Here is a 21101-nt window from a genome sequence, read left to right on the forward strand (position 1 = left end):
TAATGACATCAAAATAATGGTGTGAATATTAACTCTCTGTCTAGAGATCATTCTCCTTTAACTCATGTTAAAAACAAAGCCCATGAAATTACACACTTCCTCCATGCAATTTTTTTTCTCAACCCTCCCAGGTGCTGCATGATAGAATGTGAACTGCATTCAGATTTGCCATCATTCTGAAATGGCATTATCTCCCCATGAAATTACAATATAACTTTGTGGAAATGTAGAATTCAGGAATACAAATCTGCAGTGAGCTGTGAGAGATACTACAAAGATCCTGTCTTTTTCCCTTGACGTTTTACCTTTATTTAGTCCCTATAATTGATTGTCATTCCTTAGCTCTTTGTCATGATGTGGAGCTGGGGGTTTTGCTGTTTGTCATATGTCTCAGAGTGGACAATTTGCAACATGCCTGTGGGAAAGCTAGAGAATCTACGCTCATCTCAGTGATGAGGCTATCAGCCATTTAATTATCATTTTGTTCTAGAATCCACTTCCTTCTTCATTCATTGTGCCAGCCCCCACTTCCTCAGCTTCCCATATAATGGGTACATAGACACGTAGCATATAATTGGCATTCCAGATACAGTACACTGTACTCTGTTAAAACTCTGTTCTCAGACCTGGATCTCATCTTCATTTTTCTTATTTTTCCTGTGTTTAAAATCTCTGCAAATAGAGAGAGAAAAATACCCATGAAGATGTACTGTGTGAATCTGAGAAGATAATTTTGCCCTTATGCTAGGAAGCGCACACTAAAAAGGGAACCAAATTCATCTAATACTGCCAGACAACTTTACAAACAGTTGTCACTCTCTTAGGGAATGCACTCCTCGTTACCAGATAGATAAATGTATCTTAGAGAGAGTTCGGAAGTGAGCAAAAGAAATAAATAACAATAATTGCGGGGGTTGAAAGGATTGATTTAGGATAAAAGATTAAAGAGAGCTACACAAACTATATCTAGCTTGGCTAAGTGACAAGCAAGATGGTGGAGACGTGATTACAGACGATAATATTTGAAAGATTTCAGCCCCAAAGAGGTAGAAAGATTATTTAGAGTGACACAAGGAGAAAAAACTAGAAGTGATGAAAGAAAGATGAAAATAGTAGAAGATTGAAGAAGGAAGAAATAAAATATTTATGTTCAATATCAAGAAAAAATTTCTCATAGACCTACTTGTCTAAGGAATAGTCTCCTAAAGGAAGTGGTGAAAGCTCTATTGCTTGGGACAAATAATGCAACAAAATGTACTGTGCTGTATGGAACAATACAGTATTGGTAGGTAGACGGATGACTTAGTGTGTCTCCTCAATGTCTCACTCCTGTGTCCCATAAAGAGCGGTGTCCACTGCACGTACAGCCTGGGATACTCCCAGACCCTAGACATGAATCATGAAGTCTCTGCTGGAATCCAAGCTACACTATCCTTTAGGATGTAACTTCATCTTTTCCCCTCTGCTTCCTGGCCCTCTTGAGGTGATTTGCAACCCCAGTGGACTCCAGAGGGAGAAATTGCTACACATCCCCAAACCCCAGGGCTACAATTGTCCCTGGCCTTTGTGCAGGTCATGAAGGGTGTGAAAGAGAGTTCCTTGCACCCTGTCCTCCTCCCACCATCCTTATAAATTCATGCAAGCTTCATGGACAATCTGATTCCCTCTCTGCTCCAGAATCTTAGTTGTTAAAAAGAAGAAAATTCCTCCAGCTCTACAGCTTTAAACAAAAAATGTTCCTCTCCAGTCCTTGTGCGTTTAGTCCAGAGGAGATTGATTACACATGTGAAAGAGTGTGTCGCAAATGCAGAAGCCTCTTGCGCATTGCATCTCACAAACAAAAATCTATCATGGCATGCTTCAGTAGTTTTTATCTGTAAACAGTCTTTACAAATATCATCTAGATTGTCAAGCTCCGATCTAAATGATGTAATGACATGGTGTAATTTAATATGCTGACTTGGGTTTTAATCCTCTTTTGGACTGCCGAGCCCCAGATGGCCTCCTTATGTTCTGTTTACTTTTTACTTAGCTATTATTTATTACCGTTGTCTCTGTACATGTATCTAGTGAATTCATCTCAATTTTACAATGTGATTGTCTAGTATGATATGGAAATGAGAGTGGAACAAGGGAGAGGAGTCAGGAGAAAAGTATCATGACTCCTCCAAGCACCCAGAGAGACCAATGGAATAGCAAGTCAGTGAAGAATCTGGTAGAACTGATAGGAACATTTTTGACGAAACATTTTACATTGGGGAAAAAGCCTATTTGTCTAAATTAAAAGTCTTTGTGGGAAAGGGTCATTACTAATAAATGTCCCATTTCAAAACAATTTTGAAAAGTTTCAAAATTATTTAAATGTCGCATTTTGATATTTTCAAAATAAAAAAATGTTTTTAGGTCAAAATGACTTTCCATTTAATAATGTAATCTAATTATTAGTTAAAGAAAGATTTTGACTTTTCATCCTGATTTGAATTGGGAATATTTTTCAAAATCTCAAATTCTCACAAGATAGGAAAACCATTTCCTACCTGGCTCTCATCTGACACTCTCATTGCTGGATAAGTTAGTTAAAACAACTGTTGGCCTGCAACTTTTGGTGGTGGTATTGTCACTGGAAGGTGGCAGGGAGGGAGATGGAGGATGTGAACAATCAGAGAAAAGGCAACAAACCCAAATCCACAAGAGAAATAGGGAGCACAAGAACAGTTGCTGGCAAGGTCTTTACCTCTAGTGTTCAAATGTGGTTTAGCATTTCTTGAACCTTGTCATAAATATAAAGGGAAGGGTAAACCCCTTTGAAATCCCTCCTGGCCAGGGGAAAGCTCCTCTCACCTGTAAAGGGTTAAGAAGCTAAAGGTAACCTCGCTGGCACCTGACCAAAATGACCAATGAGGAGACAAGATACTTTCAAAAGCTGGGAGGAGGGAGAGAAACAAAGGGTCTGTGTCTGTCTGTAGTCGTCTTGGCCAGAGACAGAACAGGAATGGAGTCTTAGAACTTTTAGTAAGTAATCTAGCTAGGTATGTGTTAGATTATGATTTCTTTAAATGGCTGAGAAAAGAATTGTGCTGAATAGAATAACTATTTCTGTCTGTGTATCTTTTTTGTAACTTAAGGTTTTGCCTAGAGGGGTTCTCTATGTTTTTGAATCTAATTACCCTGTAAGATATCTACCATCCTGATTTTACAGGGGGGACTTCTTTATTTCTATTTACTTCTATTTTTTTATTAAAAGTCTTCTTGTAAAACACTGAATGCTTTTTCATTATTTTCAGATCCAAGGGTTTGGGTCTGTGGTCACCTATGCAAATTGGTGAGGCTTTTTATCCAACATTTCCCAGGAAAGGGGGAGTGCAAGTGTTGGGAGGATTGTTCATTGTTCTTAAGATCCAAGGGTCTGGGTCTGTAGTCACCTAGGCAAATTGGTGAGGCTTTTTACCAAACCTTGTCCAGGAAGTGGGGTGCAAGGTTTTGGGAAGTATTTTGGGAGGAAGGACGCGTCCAAACAGCTCTTCCCCAGTAACCAGTATTAGTTTGGTGGTGGTAGCGGCCAGTCCAAGGATAACGGGGGTAATATTTTGTACCTTGGGGAAGTTTTGACCTAAGCTGGTAAAGATAAGCTTAGGAGGTTTTTCATGCAGGTCCCCACATCTGTACCCTAGAGTTCAGAGTGGGGGAGGAACCTTGACATGGTGGCACAGTGGTGGGATTAACCTGAAATCATTTGAGATCCAGTTGAGATTTTTTGAACTAGAAATACAGATTTTAAAAAGGAAATTTTTTTTTCTTTGGAAAGAAAGTCCAGAAAGCAGCTTTGAAACTGAAAGCAGCTTGGTTTCTCTCTGCTTTGTGGCCAAGCAGAGACAAAAGGGGATTATCTTGTGAATTGCAGGTTTTCTTTGCCTGGAGGCAGGGTACTTAACTCCTGCACGGAAATTCACAGTCTTCCAACCCAGAGGTTTTTTTTTCTTTTCTTCCTAAAAGTAAATAGGGGGGGGTGTGCTCTACCCATTTGCCTGGAGACAAAAGTGGCAGGGCTTTTTTTTTTTTAGGATTTTGATTTTTTTTGTTTTACAAGGAGCACAGGTTTGAAAAGGAATTTTTTTTTCTTTGGGCTGGGTAAGCAGGTTTCCAAGTAGTTGGAGGTTTTTTACTTTAATTTGGGCCCACAGCAGAGACAAGGGAATTGTCTTTTTCTGTAGGCTGACAATCACTATCAGAGAATAGGTATTCTATTCCAGCACAGCAAAATTTTACAGCCAAGTTTTGTTTGTTTATTTCTAAACCTCGGGTGTAAAGTTAGTAAAAACAGAGAGGTTAGAATGGCAAAATCCGTGGCTCGACTACAGCTCGAATTAGCCAAATTTCAGGCTGAGGAAAGACAAAGGGAACATGAAAGACAGATAGAACTCATGCAGCTGAAGAAGGAACAAGAAAGGGAGGCAGAACAACACCAAGAGGCTGCCCACAAGAGGGAAATGGAGGCAAGGAAGCATATGGAGGAGGAGAGGGAAAAAGAGAGGAAGCATGTGGAGGAGGAGAAGGAAAAAGAGAGGAAGCATGTGGAGGAGATGGAGAGGATAAAGGCCCAGCAAAATATACCAACAAACCCTAGCAATCCTTCTCCAGGTACCACTTCCCATCCCAGAAAGTTCCCCACCTACAAGGCAGGTGATGATACTGAGGCCTTCTTAGAAAACTTTGAAAGGGCCTGCCTTGGGTACAACATCTCTACTGACCAATACATGGTAGAGCTGAGGCCGCAGCTCAGTGGACCCTTAGCTGAGGTGGCAGCTGAAATGCCTAAAGAACACATGAACAAGTATGAACTGTTTAAATCCAAGGCGAGAGCCAGAATGGGGATAACACCCGAGCAGTCTCGTCGGAGGTTCAGAGCCCTAAGGTGGAAACCAGACATGTCATTTACCCGACATGCCTACCACATTGTAAAACATTGGGATGCCTGGATATCAGGAGCAAGTGTTGAATCTCCAGTAAATTTGCCCTTCCTAATGCAAATGGAACAATTCTTAGAGGGTGTTCCTGAGGAAATAGAAAGATACATCCTAGATGGGAAACCCAAAACTGTAATTGAGGCAGGAGAGATTGGAGCCAGATGGGTGGAGGTGGCAGAGAAGAAGAAAACTGGTCGCAGTTGGAGCGGAGACCAGAAGGGACCACCCCAGACCACACCCTATTACCGGGGGCCACCCAAAGCCCCACCTACCTCCCAAAGAACCCTCCAGACCCCTTATCGTCCCACCACCCCGTTCTCCAGCAACCCTCCTCGCCCCAGTGACCCGTCAGCTGGACGATGTTTTAAGTGTAACGAGCTGGGGCATGTAAAGGCCAACTGCCCCAAGAACCCCAACAGATTACAGTTCATTGCACCGGAATCACACCAGAGGTCCACAGGCCCAGATACCTCCCAGATACCCTTGGAGCGGAGGGAAACTGTGAGTGTGGGCGGGAAGAAGGTCACCGCGTGGAGGGACACTGGAGCACAAGTGTCAGCTATCCATGCTTCCTTAGTGGACCCCAATTTAATCAACCCAAAGATCCAAGTGACGATTCAACCCTTCAAGTCCAACTCTTTCAATTTGCCTACAGCCAAGTTGCCTGTCCAGTACAAGGGCTGGTCAGGAATGTGGACTTTTGCAGTCTATGATGATTATCCCATCCCCATGCTGTTGGGGGAAGACTTGGCCAATCATGTGAAACAGGCCAAGAGGGTGGGAATGGTCACCCGCAGCCAGGCTAAACAAGCCGTGAGGCCTAGCTCTGTTCTGGAAACTTCTATCAGGACCCAGTCAGAGGTGATGGACCTGGACCCCAGGCCAATGTCTGCAACAGCAGTAGTGGATCCAGTCCCAGAGACCCAGACGGAACCAGTCCCAGAACCGGAACCAGCCGAACAACCAACACCAGACCCCGTGTCAGCACTGAATCCAGTACTTGCAACCTCAACACCAGAGGGCCCCACCGAACCTGAACTGGCAGCAGCCGATAACCCTACACAAGAGGCTCAGCCGGAGCCTGAATCCCAACATAGTGCACCAGCTGAGAGCGGTTCACAGTCAACAGAAACAGCTCCATCCCCTATATCGCTTCCAGAGGGACCAAGCCTAGGTCCACAATCCAATGAGGAACTGATGTCTCCAGCATCAAGGGAACAGTTCCAGACCAAACAGGAAGCAGATGAAAGCCTCCAGAGAGCTTGGACGGCGGCACGGAGCAACCCACCGCCTCTCAGCTCTTCTAATCGATCCAGGTTTGTTATAGAAAGAGGACTTTTATACAAGGAAACTCTTTCTGGTGGACACCAGGAAGACTGGCATCCTCAGAGACAGTTGGTAGTTCCAACTAAATACCGGGCCAAGCTCTTGAGCTTAGCCCACGATCACCCTAGTGGCCATGCTGGGGTGAACAGGACCAAAGACCGTTTGGTGGGGTCATTCCACTGGGAGGGAATGGGCAAGGATGTTTCTACCTATGTCCAGTCTTGTGAGGTGTGCCAAAGAGTGGGAAAACCCCAAGACCAGGTCAAAGCCCCTCTCCAGCCACTCCCCATCATTGAAGTTCCATTTCAGCGAGTAGCTGTGGATATTCTGGGTCCTTTTCCGAAAAAGACACCCAGAGGAAAGCAGTACATACTGACTTTCATGGATTTTGCCACCCGATGGCCGGAAGCAGTAGCTCTAAGCAACACCAGGGCTAAAAGTGTGTGCCAGGCCCTAGCAGACATTTTTGCCAGGGTAGGTTGGCCCTCCGACATCCTCACAGATGCAGGGACTAATTTCCTGGCAGGAACTATGAAAAACCTTTGGGAAGCTCATGGGGTAAATCACTTGGTTGCCACTCCTTACCACCATCAAACAAATGGCATGGTGGAGAAGTTTAATGGAACTTTGGGGGCCATGATACGTAAATTCGTAAATGAGCACTCCAATGATTGGGACCTTGTATTGCAGCAGTTGCTCTTTGCCTACAGAGCTGTACCACATCCCAGTTTAGGGTTTTCCCCATTTGAACTTGTATATGGCTGTGAGGTTAAGGGGCCATTGCAGTTGGTGAAGCAGCAATGGGAGGGATTTACACCTTCTCCAGGAACTAATATTCTGGACTTTGTAACCAACGTACAAAACACCCTCCGAACCTCTTTAGCCCTTGCTAGAGAAAACTTACAGGATGCTCAAAAAGAGCAAAAAGCCTGGTATGATAAACATGCCAGAGAGCGTTCCTTCAAAGTAGGAGACCAGGTCATGGTCTTAAGGGCGCTCCAGGCCCATAAAATGGAAGCATCGTGGGAAGGGCCATTCACGGTCCAGGAGCGCCTGGGAGCTGTTAATTATCTCATAGCATTCCCCACCTCCAACCGAAAGCCTAAGGTGTACCATATTAATTCTCTAAAGCCCTTTTATTCCAGAGAATTAAAGGTTTGTCAGTTTACAGCCCAGGGAGGAGACGACGCTGAGTGGCCTGAAGGTGTTTACTACAAAGGGAAATGTGCTGGTGGTGTGGAAGAGGTGAACCTCTCCATGACCCTTGGGCGTATGCAGCGACAGCAGATCCAGGAGCTGTGCACTAGCTACGCGCCAACATTCTCAGCCACCCCAGGACTGACTGAACGGGCATACCGCTCCATTGACACAGGTAATGCTCACCCAATTAGGGTCCATCCTTACCGGGTGTCTCCTCAAGCTGAAACTGCTATAGAACGGGAGATCCAGGATATGTTACAGATGGGTGTAATCCGCCCCTCTGAAAGTGCATGGGCATCTCCAGTGGTTCTAGTTCCCAAACCAGATGGGGAAATACGTTTTTGCATGGACTACCGTAAGCTAAATGCTGTAACTCGCCCAGACAACTATCCAATGCCACGCACAGATGAACTATTAGAGAAACTGGGACGGGCCCAGTTCATCTCTACCGTGGACTTAACCAAGGGGTACTGGCAGGTACCGCTAGATGAATCTGCCAAGGAAAGGTCAGCCTTCATCACACATCTCGGGCTGTATGAATTTAATGTACTCCCTTTCGGGCTGCGAAATGCACCCGCCACTTTCCAAAGACTTGTAGATGGTCTCCTAGTGGGATTAGGAGAATATGCAGTCGCCTACCTTGACGATGTGGCCATATTTTCGGATTCCTGGGCAGACCACCTGGAACATCTACAAAAAGTCCTTGAGCGCATAAGGGAGGCAGGACTAACTGTTAAGGCTAAGAAGTGTCAAATAGGCCTAAACAGAGTGACTTACCTTGGACACCAGGTGGGTCAAGGAACTATCAGCCCCCTACAGGCCAAAGTGGATGCTATCCAAAAGTGGCCTGTCCCAAAGTCAAAGAAACAGGTTCAATCCTTCTTAGGCTTGGCCGGTTATTACAGACGATTTGTACCGCACTACAGCCAAATCGCTGCCCCACTGACAGACCTAACCAAAAAGAAACAGCCAAATGCTGTTCAGTGGACCGGAAAGTGTCAGAAGGCCTTTAACAAGCTTAAAGCGACACTCATGTCTGACCCTGTACTAAGGGCCCCAGACTTTGACAAACCGTTCCTAGTAACCACAGATGCATCCGAGCGTGGTGTGGGAGCAGTTTTAATACAGAAAGGACCTGATCAAGAATTCCACCCTGTAGTGTTTCTCAGCAAAAAACTGTCTGAGAGGGAAAGCAACTGGTCAGTCACTGAAAAAGAATGTTATGCCATTGTCTACGCTCTGGAAAAGCTACGCCCATATGTTTGGGGACGGCGTTTCCACCTGCAAACCGACCATGCTGCACTAAAGTGGCTTCACACCGTCAAAGAAACTAACAAAAAACTTCTTCGGTGGAGTTTAGCTCTCCAAGATTTTGATTTCAACATCCAACACATCTCAGGAGCTTCTAACAAAGTGGCTGATGCACTCTCCCGGGAAAGTTTCCCAGAATCAACTGGTTAAAATCATCCTTGAGATGTGGAAAATATTGTTAGTCTTTATGTACTTGGTAGTATATTTAGAGATGCATGTGTCTTATTAACTCTGTTTTCCTAGAGCTCCAGGAAGAAATCCCAGCCAGTGTTTCACCCTAGCTGAGATTTGGGGGGCGTGTCATAAATATAAAGGGAAGGGTAAACCCCTTTGAAATCCCTCCTGGCCAGGGGAAAGCTCCTCTCACCTGTAAAGGGTTAAGAAGCTAAAGGTAACCTCGCTGGCACCTGACCAAAATGACCAATGAGGAGACAAGATACTTTCAAAAGCTGGGAGGAGGGAGAGAACAAAGGGTCTGTGTCTGTCTGTAGTCGTCTTGGCCGGGGATAGACCAGGAATGGAGTCTTAGAACTTTTAGTAAGTAATCTAGCTAGGTATGTGTTAGATTATGATTTCTTTAAATGGCTGAGAAAAGAATTGTGCTGAATAGAATAACTATTTCTGTCTGTGTATCTTTTTTGTAACTTAAGGTTTTGCCTAGAGGGGTTCTCTATGTTTTTGAATCTAATTACCCTGTAAGATATCTACCATCCTGATTTTACAGGGGGGATTTCTTTATTTCTATTTACTTCTATTTTTTTATTAAAAGTCTTCTTGTAAAACACTGAATGCTTTTTCATTATTTTCAGATCCAAGGGTTTGGGTCTGTGGTCACCTATGCAAATTGGTGAGGCTTTTTATCCAACATTTCCCAGGAAAGGGGGAGTGCAAGTGTTGGGAGGATTGTTCATTGTTCTTAAGATCCAAGGGTCTGGGTCTGTAGTCACCTAGGCAAATTGGTGAGGCTTTTTACCAAACCTTGTCCAGGAAGTGGGGTGCAAGGTTTTGGGAAGTATTTTGGGAGGAAGGACGCGTCCAAACAGCTCTTCCCCAGTAACCAGTATTAGTTTGGTGGTGGTAGCGGCCAGTCCAAGGATAACGGGGGTAATATTTTGTACCTTGGGGAAGTTTTGACCTAAGCTGGTAAAGATAAGCTTAGGAGGTTTTTCATGCAGGTCCCCACATCTGTACCCTAGAGTTCAGAGTGGGGGAGGAACCTTGACAAACCTGAACAATGGTTCAGCATTTCTTGAACAATTCCAGTAGTAACTCATGAAAGAGTTCATTCTAGGGAAGTACTTTCACGGTTTATAGGCTGCAGCAAATAGAGGGTGACAGAATCAGATGCAGTTTAGAGATGACAGGTCTGTACTTTGTTGTATTTAACCGCTCATGGAGAACATAATCACATACATTTGAGCAAGTCTGACATTCCATCCAGTTGAGGAAAGTGGTGCACCAATGCATTGCAGGGGCACAAATTTAACATAACATAAATTATATCCTGAAAGTATGTAGGAGACTGAGGAGAATATGTGGGAAAGGAAAAGAAAGGCATTAAATAGGAGTAAGTTCCCTGGATGGTAAAAAGATGATAAGCAGAAGTAGGTGCCCTGCATGGTTGCAGTGCAATTTTCTTTGGATGCAGTACCCACAGTGGAGTAGTATAGATGGAACTGATAGCACCATGTGTTAAGTTTGGCTGACACTTCCCATTATAAATTCTTGTCTTCAGTTGTTTATAACTTGGACAAACTTTAACCATTTGGGATGATATTTTCCATGATGTGGTCTGCCTCGTGCTGAATGCTTTTTGGAAAAATTCAGCCAAAAACATGTCCACTATTTCCAAGAGCAAGGTTAGAGAAAAATGCATTGTTTTGCCGAAGGTCAAAAATTCCAATGACGTTTTCTTTGAAAAGCTGTATTCCCCCTATGCTTTGGAACAGGGACTTCAAAATTTGGTATGGAGGTGTTCTGTGTGTCAGGAATGTCTCTTTGGCCATCTCTGTGAAAACTTACCGAAATTTGCCAAGTTATAAGCCTTTAAAAAAATTACAGTTTTTATATGCTCAGTAGAGACTTGCTAGAGCTTTGCAGACTAAATTCCATAAAAATCCCATCTGCACTGGGCATGCTCCAGCCCAGGGCTGAGCAGGACTTTCCCTGCACTTTCAGCTCTGTGCTACCACAGGACAGGACAGGGCCAGGCACAAGAACTGAAAACAGCCTCTGCTGTTTGACCCAAGCAACTTGGAGGTAGGAGATGCCTAATACAAATTCAGAGGGGGCAAGAGGTGGCTTGTGCTGGGAGAGTAGATTGGGACAGTGGGGTGAGAGAGTGAAGTGGGAGACTGGGGAAAGGATATGGGGGCAGAGGTAGCAAGCTGCTAACTTCCCAAAAAAAAAAATACACAGCCCCCACACACGATCCACAGGGAGCAGAGGGTAAAGGGATGGGGGATTTGGGATATGTGGGGGAGCTGAGGAAAGGAGTTGGGTGTGGAAGGGGATGGGGGTTGCAGTGGGGGAAGATCTGGGGTGCTGGGGGCCAGGATGGATGGTATGACAGAGGGGGAGTCACACAGCTTTGGGATTGGGGATACATGGAGGGGCCCAAGATGCAAGGCAGGACAGGGGGCATGGAAGACGGGGTGTCACCTGGCTGTGGGGCAGAGGATATATCAGGGAACCAGTACTTACTGGGGAATGTAACACCAACCACTATGTCCTGTCTCCTCTCCTGCAATGCTGGCTGGGTTTGGCTCCTCGCTTCAGGCATTGACCTGATGGCAGGGCTGGCCAGGCCAAATTGGTGAGAGTGGTATTGTGACTTGGTGCATGCGGTCACAGCACCACTTACTCAAATTTAACCAGGCTGGCCCCCTGCCATCGTGATGTAAGGCTGGGCCATATCTGAGTGGCACTGTGACCCCGTGCATCAGGTCGCAACTCCTGGAGCGGGGAGCTGAGCAAAGCCAGCTCTATGATCATTTGACACATTCTGGTGACCCAGTTTTGAATCATGATCCAAGTGGAGAAACTCTGCATTAGAGCAAAATCCCTTCCAGCTCCTGGAATGGGACCTAAAATTTCTGAGTTTCATCATTCTTCTGCTCAGCAAATATCTGTGAAACCCACTGGTAAAGTGCATGTCTCATCTTTCTCTAGCACTGACCCACATAGAGGATGACAACCTATTATTGGTGTCAGTTACTCTTTTAAGTCAAGTGGGAAAGGCCAGTACAGTGGATCTAAAGGCTCCAACCCTGCTAATGAACCATGTGGGTGTCAGTATGATGCCACATGATGGAATTTCTGGGACAGGGTTCAGTTTGCTTTTCTAAAAGCATAGGAGATTACACACAAAAAGAAGGCAACCTTATGTAGGGCATTTCCTAACTTTTTAGTGTTTGACTTTTTAACCTTAGTAATGATCTTTTAACATTGTGTGTGTGTGTAATTTAATATAGGAAGTTGATATACTGGTGGATAAGATGTGAGATGTATCCTCTCCTTACAGGAGTAATGCTTGTGTTTAGATGCTACGGCCTTCTTTACATTCCAAAATTGTACCGGCTTAATTTAAATCAGTGGGGTTTTTAACCATTTTAATTAAACAGGTGCAAACCCCCTTAGTTTGGATTAAATGAGAATTATTTCAGATTAATTAAATCTTTTCCTAATTTATTTAGGTAAACCAAAATAAACCTGGTATAAACCAAAATAAGAGTATCCACGCAGCTTTAAGTTCAACTGCTGCTACATTCTTGTGTAGGCAAGCCCTAAGATCAGTTCAAGATATGGACCCAGCTGAAGAGTATGTTCCTCTCTAGGTAGAGCTAATTCTATTTCACATGCCAGTGGCATTTACGTCTTGGACAAGCGGGCCACCTAGTATGAATAGTGCTGCTGCTGTGAGGAGTGATATGTCCTGGCGGATTAACAAAGATTTTGTGTCTGGATGGCAATTACAATTGCAGATTCAGTCACAATTGTGGTGATTCACATCTACGAGCCCAAGGGCTTCACACGGACAACAAAAGTGCATCAAGTAATGCCAGAAACACCAGGGCTAGTCAACAATACTTCCAAGAGCTCCATCACCCTGGATGATAAAATAATCTTCAGAAACACAATCATTTAATTGTTTGGCTAAAACAAGAAAGCTGAGCAAGAAAGCTATATTAACATAGCGGAAATCACTAGTAAAAGAGGCTGCATGAACTGCCCATGTAAGATTTGCCTAGCAGATTTGACAACCTAGCAGGGTGGGCAAGGCATCTCATTTTCCATTAGTATAACTTAAGGAAGAAATCTTTCCATCAGTGTGGTCTAAGTGGAGCTTTCTTTGGAATGGTATTGTAATATGCCAGTCGTGGTCCATCTTGACAATGAAACACAGAGCTGCTACTGTGGTTTTTTTTAAATACAGGGGAAATATATCTGTAGAGCAATGCTTCCCTTTAAAAGAATCTTGTATTTAGGGTCACTGAAGCAATTTTCTATCTAGATACTTATCTGGTTCCAATCACCACAGCCTCTGAGCACCTCACAAATATTAATATATTTATTCTCATGGTATCCTTCTGAAGCAGGGAATTACTATTCCCATTTTACAGATATGGAATTTAGACAGAGATAAATAACCAGATTTTCAAAAATTCTCAGTACCCAGCAGCTCCCTTTGAGCACTTTTGAAAATCTGGCCACTCCATGTTGGTCCTAAATGAGAGTCGTGCTTTTCTGAAAATCTGTTACCAAGTGACATGTCCAAGGTCATACATGGAATCAGTGGCAGAACTGAGCATTGATGACAGATCTTCTCTGTCTCAATCCATTGCCTTCACCATAAAATTATCCTTTCACCAGGTCCAGAGGGTTGGTCACAAGTGTGAAGGGAGTAAAATAGGCACTGCATTGATTCTCTCTCACAAACACATCTACACTGTGTGAATTTAGCACAGGTGAAAGGTGCCCAGTTAATAGCCCTGGGGACTGAAGTCCTCCATTTGTACACTGAACCAGAAGAGTACAAACTTATCCCAAATTCTCCACCAGCATGCCTCATCTCTGAGGGCAAATTGTTTTCAGTTCACATTCAATTCCTAGCATGTCTGCTGCGTCTACAAACAAAAGAATCAACCAGCATCAGTTGTGGCAGTGGTTTTGGGGATATGGACACTTACCTGCTGGGAACTGGACTGAAACCTCAACATTTTTTTAACCAAACAGCCTTCAGATGGTAATGAGTTTTGGTCACAACTGCCTTGTTTTGGAGTTGACAAGCTGCATCCTTAAGCTCTTCTTCTATTTGCTACAGGTGAAATATGGGAACTATGCCTTTGTGTGGGATGCAGCAGTACTGGAATACGTGGCCATCAATGACCCAGACTGCTCCTTTTACACAGTTGGGAACACTGTCGCAGACAGGGGATATGGAATTGCACTCCAGCATGGCAGCCCCTACAGAGATGTCTTCTCACAAAGGTAAGATTCTGGAGAGGATGGAATAGGGATTAAGGGCAGATATCTCTCAGCTGTGGAACCATTTCTAGTTGCATTTTCTTTGGGAGAAAAACTTCCTGATTTTCTAAATATGCATTCACTTACTTGTGAACGTACGTAAAAACAGGAAAATGTCCCACTTTGCAAAAAGAAAGGAATGAAAAAAGACACTGGAGTCACCTGGCCTTACATCATTGAACATGTCATTGAAGCAGGTAACTACCAATTGCATATTCTGGTATTTTATGCTGAAGTTGATTATTCATTCCTCTAGCAGTATCATTAAAATACTTAGTTTTGCTTTAGTTGCTCTCACCCCTCCTGAGAAACAACAGAGAGTTGAACTGAAATTTATTGGCAGCAAAAAAGATTTGTGGAACCTATATTATGTGGATAGCAGGGTCCCCCACTCAGTGCTCTTGAGAAGATGTCCCCTCCCCAAAAAAAGTTACAAGCCTTTTCTAAGGAGAGAAAATAGTGTAAGAAAGTTAGGAGGTATTTCCAAAGCTTACTCAACTTTTTGGAGCTGCAAAAGTGAGATCTTTAGTGAGATTTCTGGTACCTATTGCTTTTGGTCAGACCAGAAATACCAACAGAACTGTCTTTATTGTGCTTTCTCAGCATTCAGTATTAACTCAAAATTGCAGATGCATGTGAAATGGGAAAAAAACCCAACAATAACGAACAAACATACTTTTATAAACCACAGGAAAACTTTATTTTGTATCCAGTTTGAATTTTGGATGAAGGTCTGGGTGAATTATATGGTTCCTATTTATTCAAACCTTTTCTCCCAAACCTATTGCTAAGTATTTGTGCTTAAGGCAAATAACAGCATTTCACACTTGCTTTGTTGGAATTTCTTTTGTGTGGCTGTCATATTGGATATCCTTCCCTATGTCATATGAATATGTTTCATTCAGGCTTCTTCCCCTTGTGTTCACTTTCTTTTAATAGTCAGACTATTCAGATACTGGCACAGATACCTGCAGAAAGCAAATGTCAGAGTTATAATATTGAATATTCACAGGACTGAATTTTAAATTCTCCTGTCCAAGTAATTGTGCCAGAATTGTGCTTGTGCATTCATCATCATAGGGAAAAGAGACAACCAGAAATAATGCTATGTGACTTATCTGACCAGTTACAACTAAGCAGCACAGTTTGATTTTTAAATATTTGCATTCACTTAATAGAGTATAATATTAAAAAAGATGGTTGTTGAATTATTTCAAGTAATACGTAAATTCAAGGAAATCGTTGTCTGCTCACAGATATTCTATGAGCAGAAAGGGACTAATATTCAGTGAATATATTATTGATTGGGAACTATTTGCCTGACTTGTGCTCTGAGATAAACTTGAACAAAAATCTAAAGTTTACAGAAGTGATGAAGAAGTTAAATGCATTGAGTTATATATCTGATTGTGTGTGTGTGTATGTATATGTGTGTATGTATATGTATGTGAGTGTATGTATATAAAACATTATAGGGAGTTGCTTGTCAAAAATATTGAAACTTTCCGTGAACATGACCAAGTAAGCTCAGCAGAAAATATCTAGGACTCGAGCATTGTTCACTTGATATACAGTACGCAAAATAAGCAAGGAAAAATCCTTCCTATAATCTTTCTAAGGAATTTTCCCAGCTATCTAAGCTCTTGAACAGATACACAGAGAGGGGAGAGTGATGTGATCAGGTGCCATTCAGGGTCTTAAGTCATCTTGTTCTGAGCATTATCCACATGAGTTTGATTTTTAAGAAATGGAAACAGAGAGAAGCTGGAGACCAAGGATGAAATCCTGGCCCCACTGAAGTCACTAGGAATTTTGCCCAGTCTTGTACATTAAGGTTTTGATACCCTCAGATCAGAGTGAGCTATATGTGCAAAATAGTAGTAGTATTTTCATTTTATTAAGAGTAACTATAATTTTGTTACTGATACAATAATAGCATCTGCAAGCAGGGATATGCTTGTAAGGCATATTAGTCCCCACGGTATTAGACATGATCACAACTAGAGTTAAGAAAAAAAAAAATTCCCTTCCCCCTGAAACACACATTCTGAAACCTTCATATGCAATAGCCTCTCCAACTACTTTTTTTTTTAACTAACAGGTTTAAAAAAAGCAAGAGTAACACCAAATACAAGATTTTCTTTCGAAATTCTGCAGATTTAAGCGTTTTGGGCTGAAAAAAATCTTTTGGCTTTCAGCACAGTGTAGAAATTGCAAATAGTAAATGAGAAAAGTAGTTCTGCTCTAAGTGGAATATCAAAATGTCTTCAAATAAGCTTTTTTTGTGGTATTATTTATTAAAAGGGTAAAAACTGGAAGCTTTAGAAAACGAAGCAATTGGTCTTTAAATCTATGTATAGACTTTGTTCTAAGCTGAAACAAAGATATGAACAGTTAGGTTTTTGAATATTTAATGAGACTGGTTTTTAGCTGTATTCACATGTGAAGGGAACCACTCAGGGTCTCAGATAGCCATGGTGACAACCATCTGTATAATTGTATCTCTGAAACCAGTTGATTCCACTCCATCTAGAATGCAGATACAACGTAATTGAATCAAAATAATAGTGAAATCCCTCTAGGAAAGATTTGAATAATGGACCTTTCAGCTTGTCTCAATGACTTCATAATCACTTGACAGATTTTGACAAATACACCTGTCCATGCCATTAGACAACAAATCGATGTGCTCAGGTAGGTTAGAATACCCCACCTCCATTTTTTTTTTTTTTGCCATTAATAGATGACCACCTTTGCACGAGCAGCCCTGTGGGCAGCACACTCGAGTTCTTTTTTTAAAGTAATGACAGGAGCTTTAATACTGCAAACTACTGAATGCTACAGGAAAAGTTCCAAGAGGATGTGTCCCTTGGTTCAGTAGGAACTGTGTGCCGACATGCAACATGACACCTATTAAGAACTCTCTTCAATCCTGAGCCTTAAATCCTCCATTGTGCTCCTGGGAGGTATAAAAGTAATTGTAAATTCTGTCAGGATATGTCATAGAAGTCTATATTTCCCATGGCACTACAGCAATTGCTCAGTTCTGAGCATGTGGTGTCTATTGTAGGTCAAGAATAAGGCAACCGCAAAATGTTCTCATCTCATTCACTTCTCCACTACACCACTACAGACTAGGGACCGAATGGCTAGGCAGCAGTTCTGCGGAAAAGGACCTAGGGGTGACAGTGGACGAGAAGCTGGATATGAGTCAGCAGTGTGCCCTTGTTGCCAAGAAGGCCAATGGCATTTTGGGATGTATAAGTAGGGCCATAGCGAGCAGATCGAGAGACGTGATCATTCCCCTCTATTCGACATTGGTGAGGCCTCATCTGGAGTACTGTATCCAGTTCTGGGCCCCACACTACAAGAAGGATGTGGATAAATTGGAGAGAGTCCAGCGAAGGGCAACAAAAAATGATTAGGGGTCTGGAACACATGACTTATGAGGAGAGGCTGAGGGAGCTGGGATTGTTTAGCCTGCAGAAGAGAAGAATGAGGGGGGATTTGATAGCTGCTTTCAACTACCTGAAAGGGGGTTCCAAAGAGGATGGCTCTAGACTGTTCTCAATGGTAGCAGATGACAGAACGAGGAGTAATGGTCTCAAGTTGCAGAGGGGGAGGTTTACATTGGATATTAGGAAAAACTTTTTCACTAAGAGGGTAGTGAAACACTGGAATGCGTTACCTAGGGAGGTGGTAGAATCTCCTTCCTTAGAGGTTTTTAAGGTCGGGCTTGACAAAGCCCTGGCTGGGATGATTTAACTGGGAATTGGTCCTGCTTCGAGCAGGGGGTTGAACTAGATGACCTTCAGGGGTCTCTTCCAACCCTGATATTCTATGATTCCACTTTTTCTTTTACACTCAGATTTTTCAGTTCTGTGTTAGGATCCAAATGATAGATGATGATCAAGAGAGAAAAGGTAAATTTTTTATAAGTTTCAGAGGCCAGTGGCCTGATTTTCACTGAGGTAATTGGGAGCTGTCAGTGCTCAATACCTCTGAAAATCAAGTGTTAGAGGGCTTTCCCTTCACCCCCTCCCCGGTTCTTGTCATGCAGACAGAAAGCAGAAGACCAAAAGACTGAATTACAGGCAACGGGATATTTGTTGGGGTTAGTTCCAAGCCAGCATATCCATAGCTCTACATGCCAGCAGAATCTGTTTTCCAATGATCCGTTCCCAGCTCTGACGCTGCAGAGCATTCCCTGTGTTCACATTCCCACCTCCTCCTCCTTCTCCTAAGGCTGATATATACCTGTAGTGCATCCCCTAGTCACACCCCTTTCAGCTTATGGTCATGTTCCGTTTTGGAGGGTCATGAGTCTGGGGTCTTCGTCCCACCTCTTTTGTATTCCATGGGAGGGATAAGGGGCGAGGTTGTGCTCTGGCCAAGGCCAGGCTTTTCTTTGGCTTCTAGTGTTTTTATGCCTCTCCCCCATCCCGCTCCTAACTAGTTGCTTGACCTTGGCTTAAGAGAAGAGCCAGGCAGCCTTCCAGTCTATGCTCATCATATATTACACTCCCACCATATCCTGTATCACTTTAGCTGTGCTCTGTTTCTTATCTCTTTCTCATTGTACTAACAAACCCATCTGGCTGGGCAGAAGCAACACACCGTGTCATTATCCTTTGTTCTTCACACATATAAGTAAGGATTTAAGAGTATCAAAAGTCAAACCCAAAATTCGATCTGAGGCTGACAAACAAGGCTAAATACTAACATCAAGCTGCAATTGTTTTGTATTTTTCATACACAATAAGCAACTATGTTCTTATTTGTTGAAACAACTTTACTTTGAGATGAAGGGAAACAATGTAAGAACAAAGGTAAAGTCACCATCAGAAAGCACAATGTGTCACTCCTCTGTAGCTTGCAGGGTCAGCTGTGTCTTGCAGAATGGCAGCTGCCTCAACAAACTTCTGGACACTTAAAGTTGTACACACAAAAAACAAGATCATAACAATTGTATGTATTATACTCATGACTTCAGAGGAGAAGTTCTTGGCACATGGAGCTTCAGTATTGCTACTTTGGAAACCTAACATTGCGCTTACCAGAAATGATGAAAAGTCATGATGACTTAGTGGATCAGAAGGTGAACCCAGTTCCCTTTTTTTTTTTTTTTTTTTTACAATGATAAACAAAAGAAATAGAGACTGGTAGTGATTTTCCTGGTGCCATCTTCAAAGCTTTGCTTCATGTACCTCATTCATCATGCTTTCAATAATCCAAATTTCAGATGCCTAGGAAAGAACCAGGCTTGTACATGCAGCATACTTTCTAGCACATCTGGTGTAGCTTTTGGCTGTGCTCAAAGCAGCCTGGCTCTCTCTTCTGTCATTTTTATCACTTCAGTAATCCCATGGGTCCCAGAAAGTCTCTGCCCTGTTTCGGGTAGAGATGTGTTATATAGGAAGCCTTTAAGATAAACTCCAGTTAAAGTCCCCACCTCTGAAAATGTCACCCTCTCTTCATGCTGCTCCAGCAGACCTCTGACTCTAGATGAAAAGGAGGGTTGCTATATTCTGTATACCTAGTCTCTGTGTCAGTGGATCTAGGCCAGTGGCCCAGGACTAAAAGTGGAACTATGAGAAGAGCTTATAGTCTCACCTCAATAAAATACCTTACCAGCAAAAAACTATCATTGTGCCCTTTACAACCCCACCTCAAGCAATCCATTCTCCTCCTCCCACCTCTCCACATAAGTATCCTCCTTCTCTTCCTTGCAGAGAACCTCTGACCCACAAGTCTACAATACAACCTTACAAGTTAAACCAATACTCCCCATAGTAGCTTATCACCAAAAATAATAACCTCCCCATAATAATGAATATGATGAAGACAGACCCTCGCTATCCTAGGAAGGTTTTGTCTCGCCACATCCCACCTCACTGTATGACCAAGGTGGAATGCCCCAGGGAGTTCTATGCTGTCTAGAAAGGAGTTGCCTTGCTTATTATCTGTCTGCACCTCCCCTGCTGCATATGCAGCTGGTGATGGTGGTACAGCAAAGTATGCTTTCCTTACAGGGGTGTGATGGGGTGTTCACCCCACACTTGCCCTGAAGGGGTTAAAGGGGCCAATTAACAAGACAGGCCACAGCTGAGGGGTATTGGGTGGCTTCAGTAATCTCCTGACTGAATAATGAGGAAGCCCAGCTGAGGAGGAAGGGACTGGGCTGGGCATATAAAGACAGGAAGTTGTTAGCAGAGAGGGGGCTGCAGGGAAGTAGTCTGTAGCTGCTCCCTGAGTGACAGGGGGTGTGTTTGGGGGTTACAGAGCAAAGGTAACTCCCTTAGAGGAGGAAGTTTGGGGGCTGGCAAACCTGCAGAAGTGGGGGAGCCAGAAGGTTCGGGAAGGCTCAGGGAAGAGGCAGTAAGATCCAGAATGGAACAGACCATGGCTGCTGAAGAGAGGGTCTCTGAGCTGGAACCTGGATAAGAGGGTGGGTCCAGGTCCCCCTACTAGCCACTGGGGAAGTGGACCAGCTGGGCAGTGGATAGGAAGAGGGCCTGAGCCCATTTGTAAGAAGGTACTTTAATACCCTGGAAGGGAGGACACACATGACTCTGCCAGAGGGCTAAACCAGGAACACAGGGCATCTTGCCTCGCTGAGAGCCAGGAAGAGAAGGCAGAGCCTGTGGTGAGAGGTGGAAAGGAGGTGGTGAACCTGGAATCAGCTTCTGACCAGGAGGAGGTGCACTAGCGGTGAGCAGATTCCCTGACAAGGGGTTAGGAAACTAACTGTATTGGTTCTGCCTACACTGCCCC

General features: G+C 43.4%; 1 protein-coding gene across 2 annotated transcripts in view; it reads left to right on the top strand.

The window, feature by feature from the left end:
- GRID2 (glutamate ionotropic receptor delta type subunit 2) overlaps positions 1-21101 on the top strand; it is a 1048711-nt gene that overhangs the window by 939422 nt on the left and 88188 nt on the right. For both annotated transcript variants that reach the window (XM_084626026.1, XM_084626027.1), the window contains one exon: positions 14125-14291. In XM_084626026.1, the coding sequence (XP_084482152.1) occupies positions 14125-14291 (167 nt within the window). The remainder of the gene's footprint in view (positions 1-14124; positions 14292-21101) is intronic.

The sequence above is a fragment of the Lepidochelys olivacea genome (genome assembly GCF_965140295.1).
Source record: "Lepidochelys olivacea isolate rLepOli2 genome assembly, chromosome: 4".
Classification (NCBI taxonomy): Eukaryota; Metazoa; Chordata; order Testudines; family Cheloniidae; genus Lepidochelys; species Lepidochelys olivacea.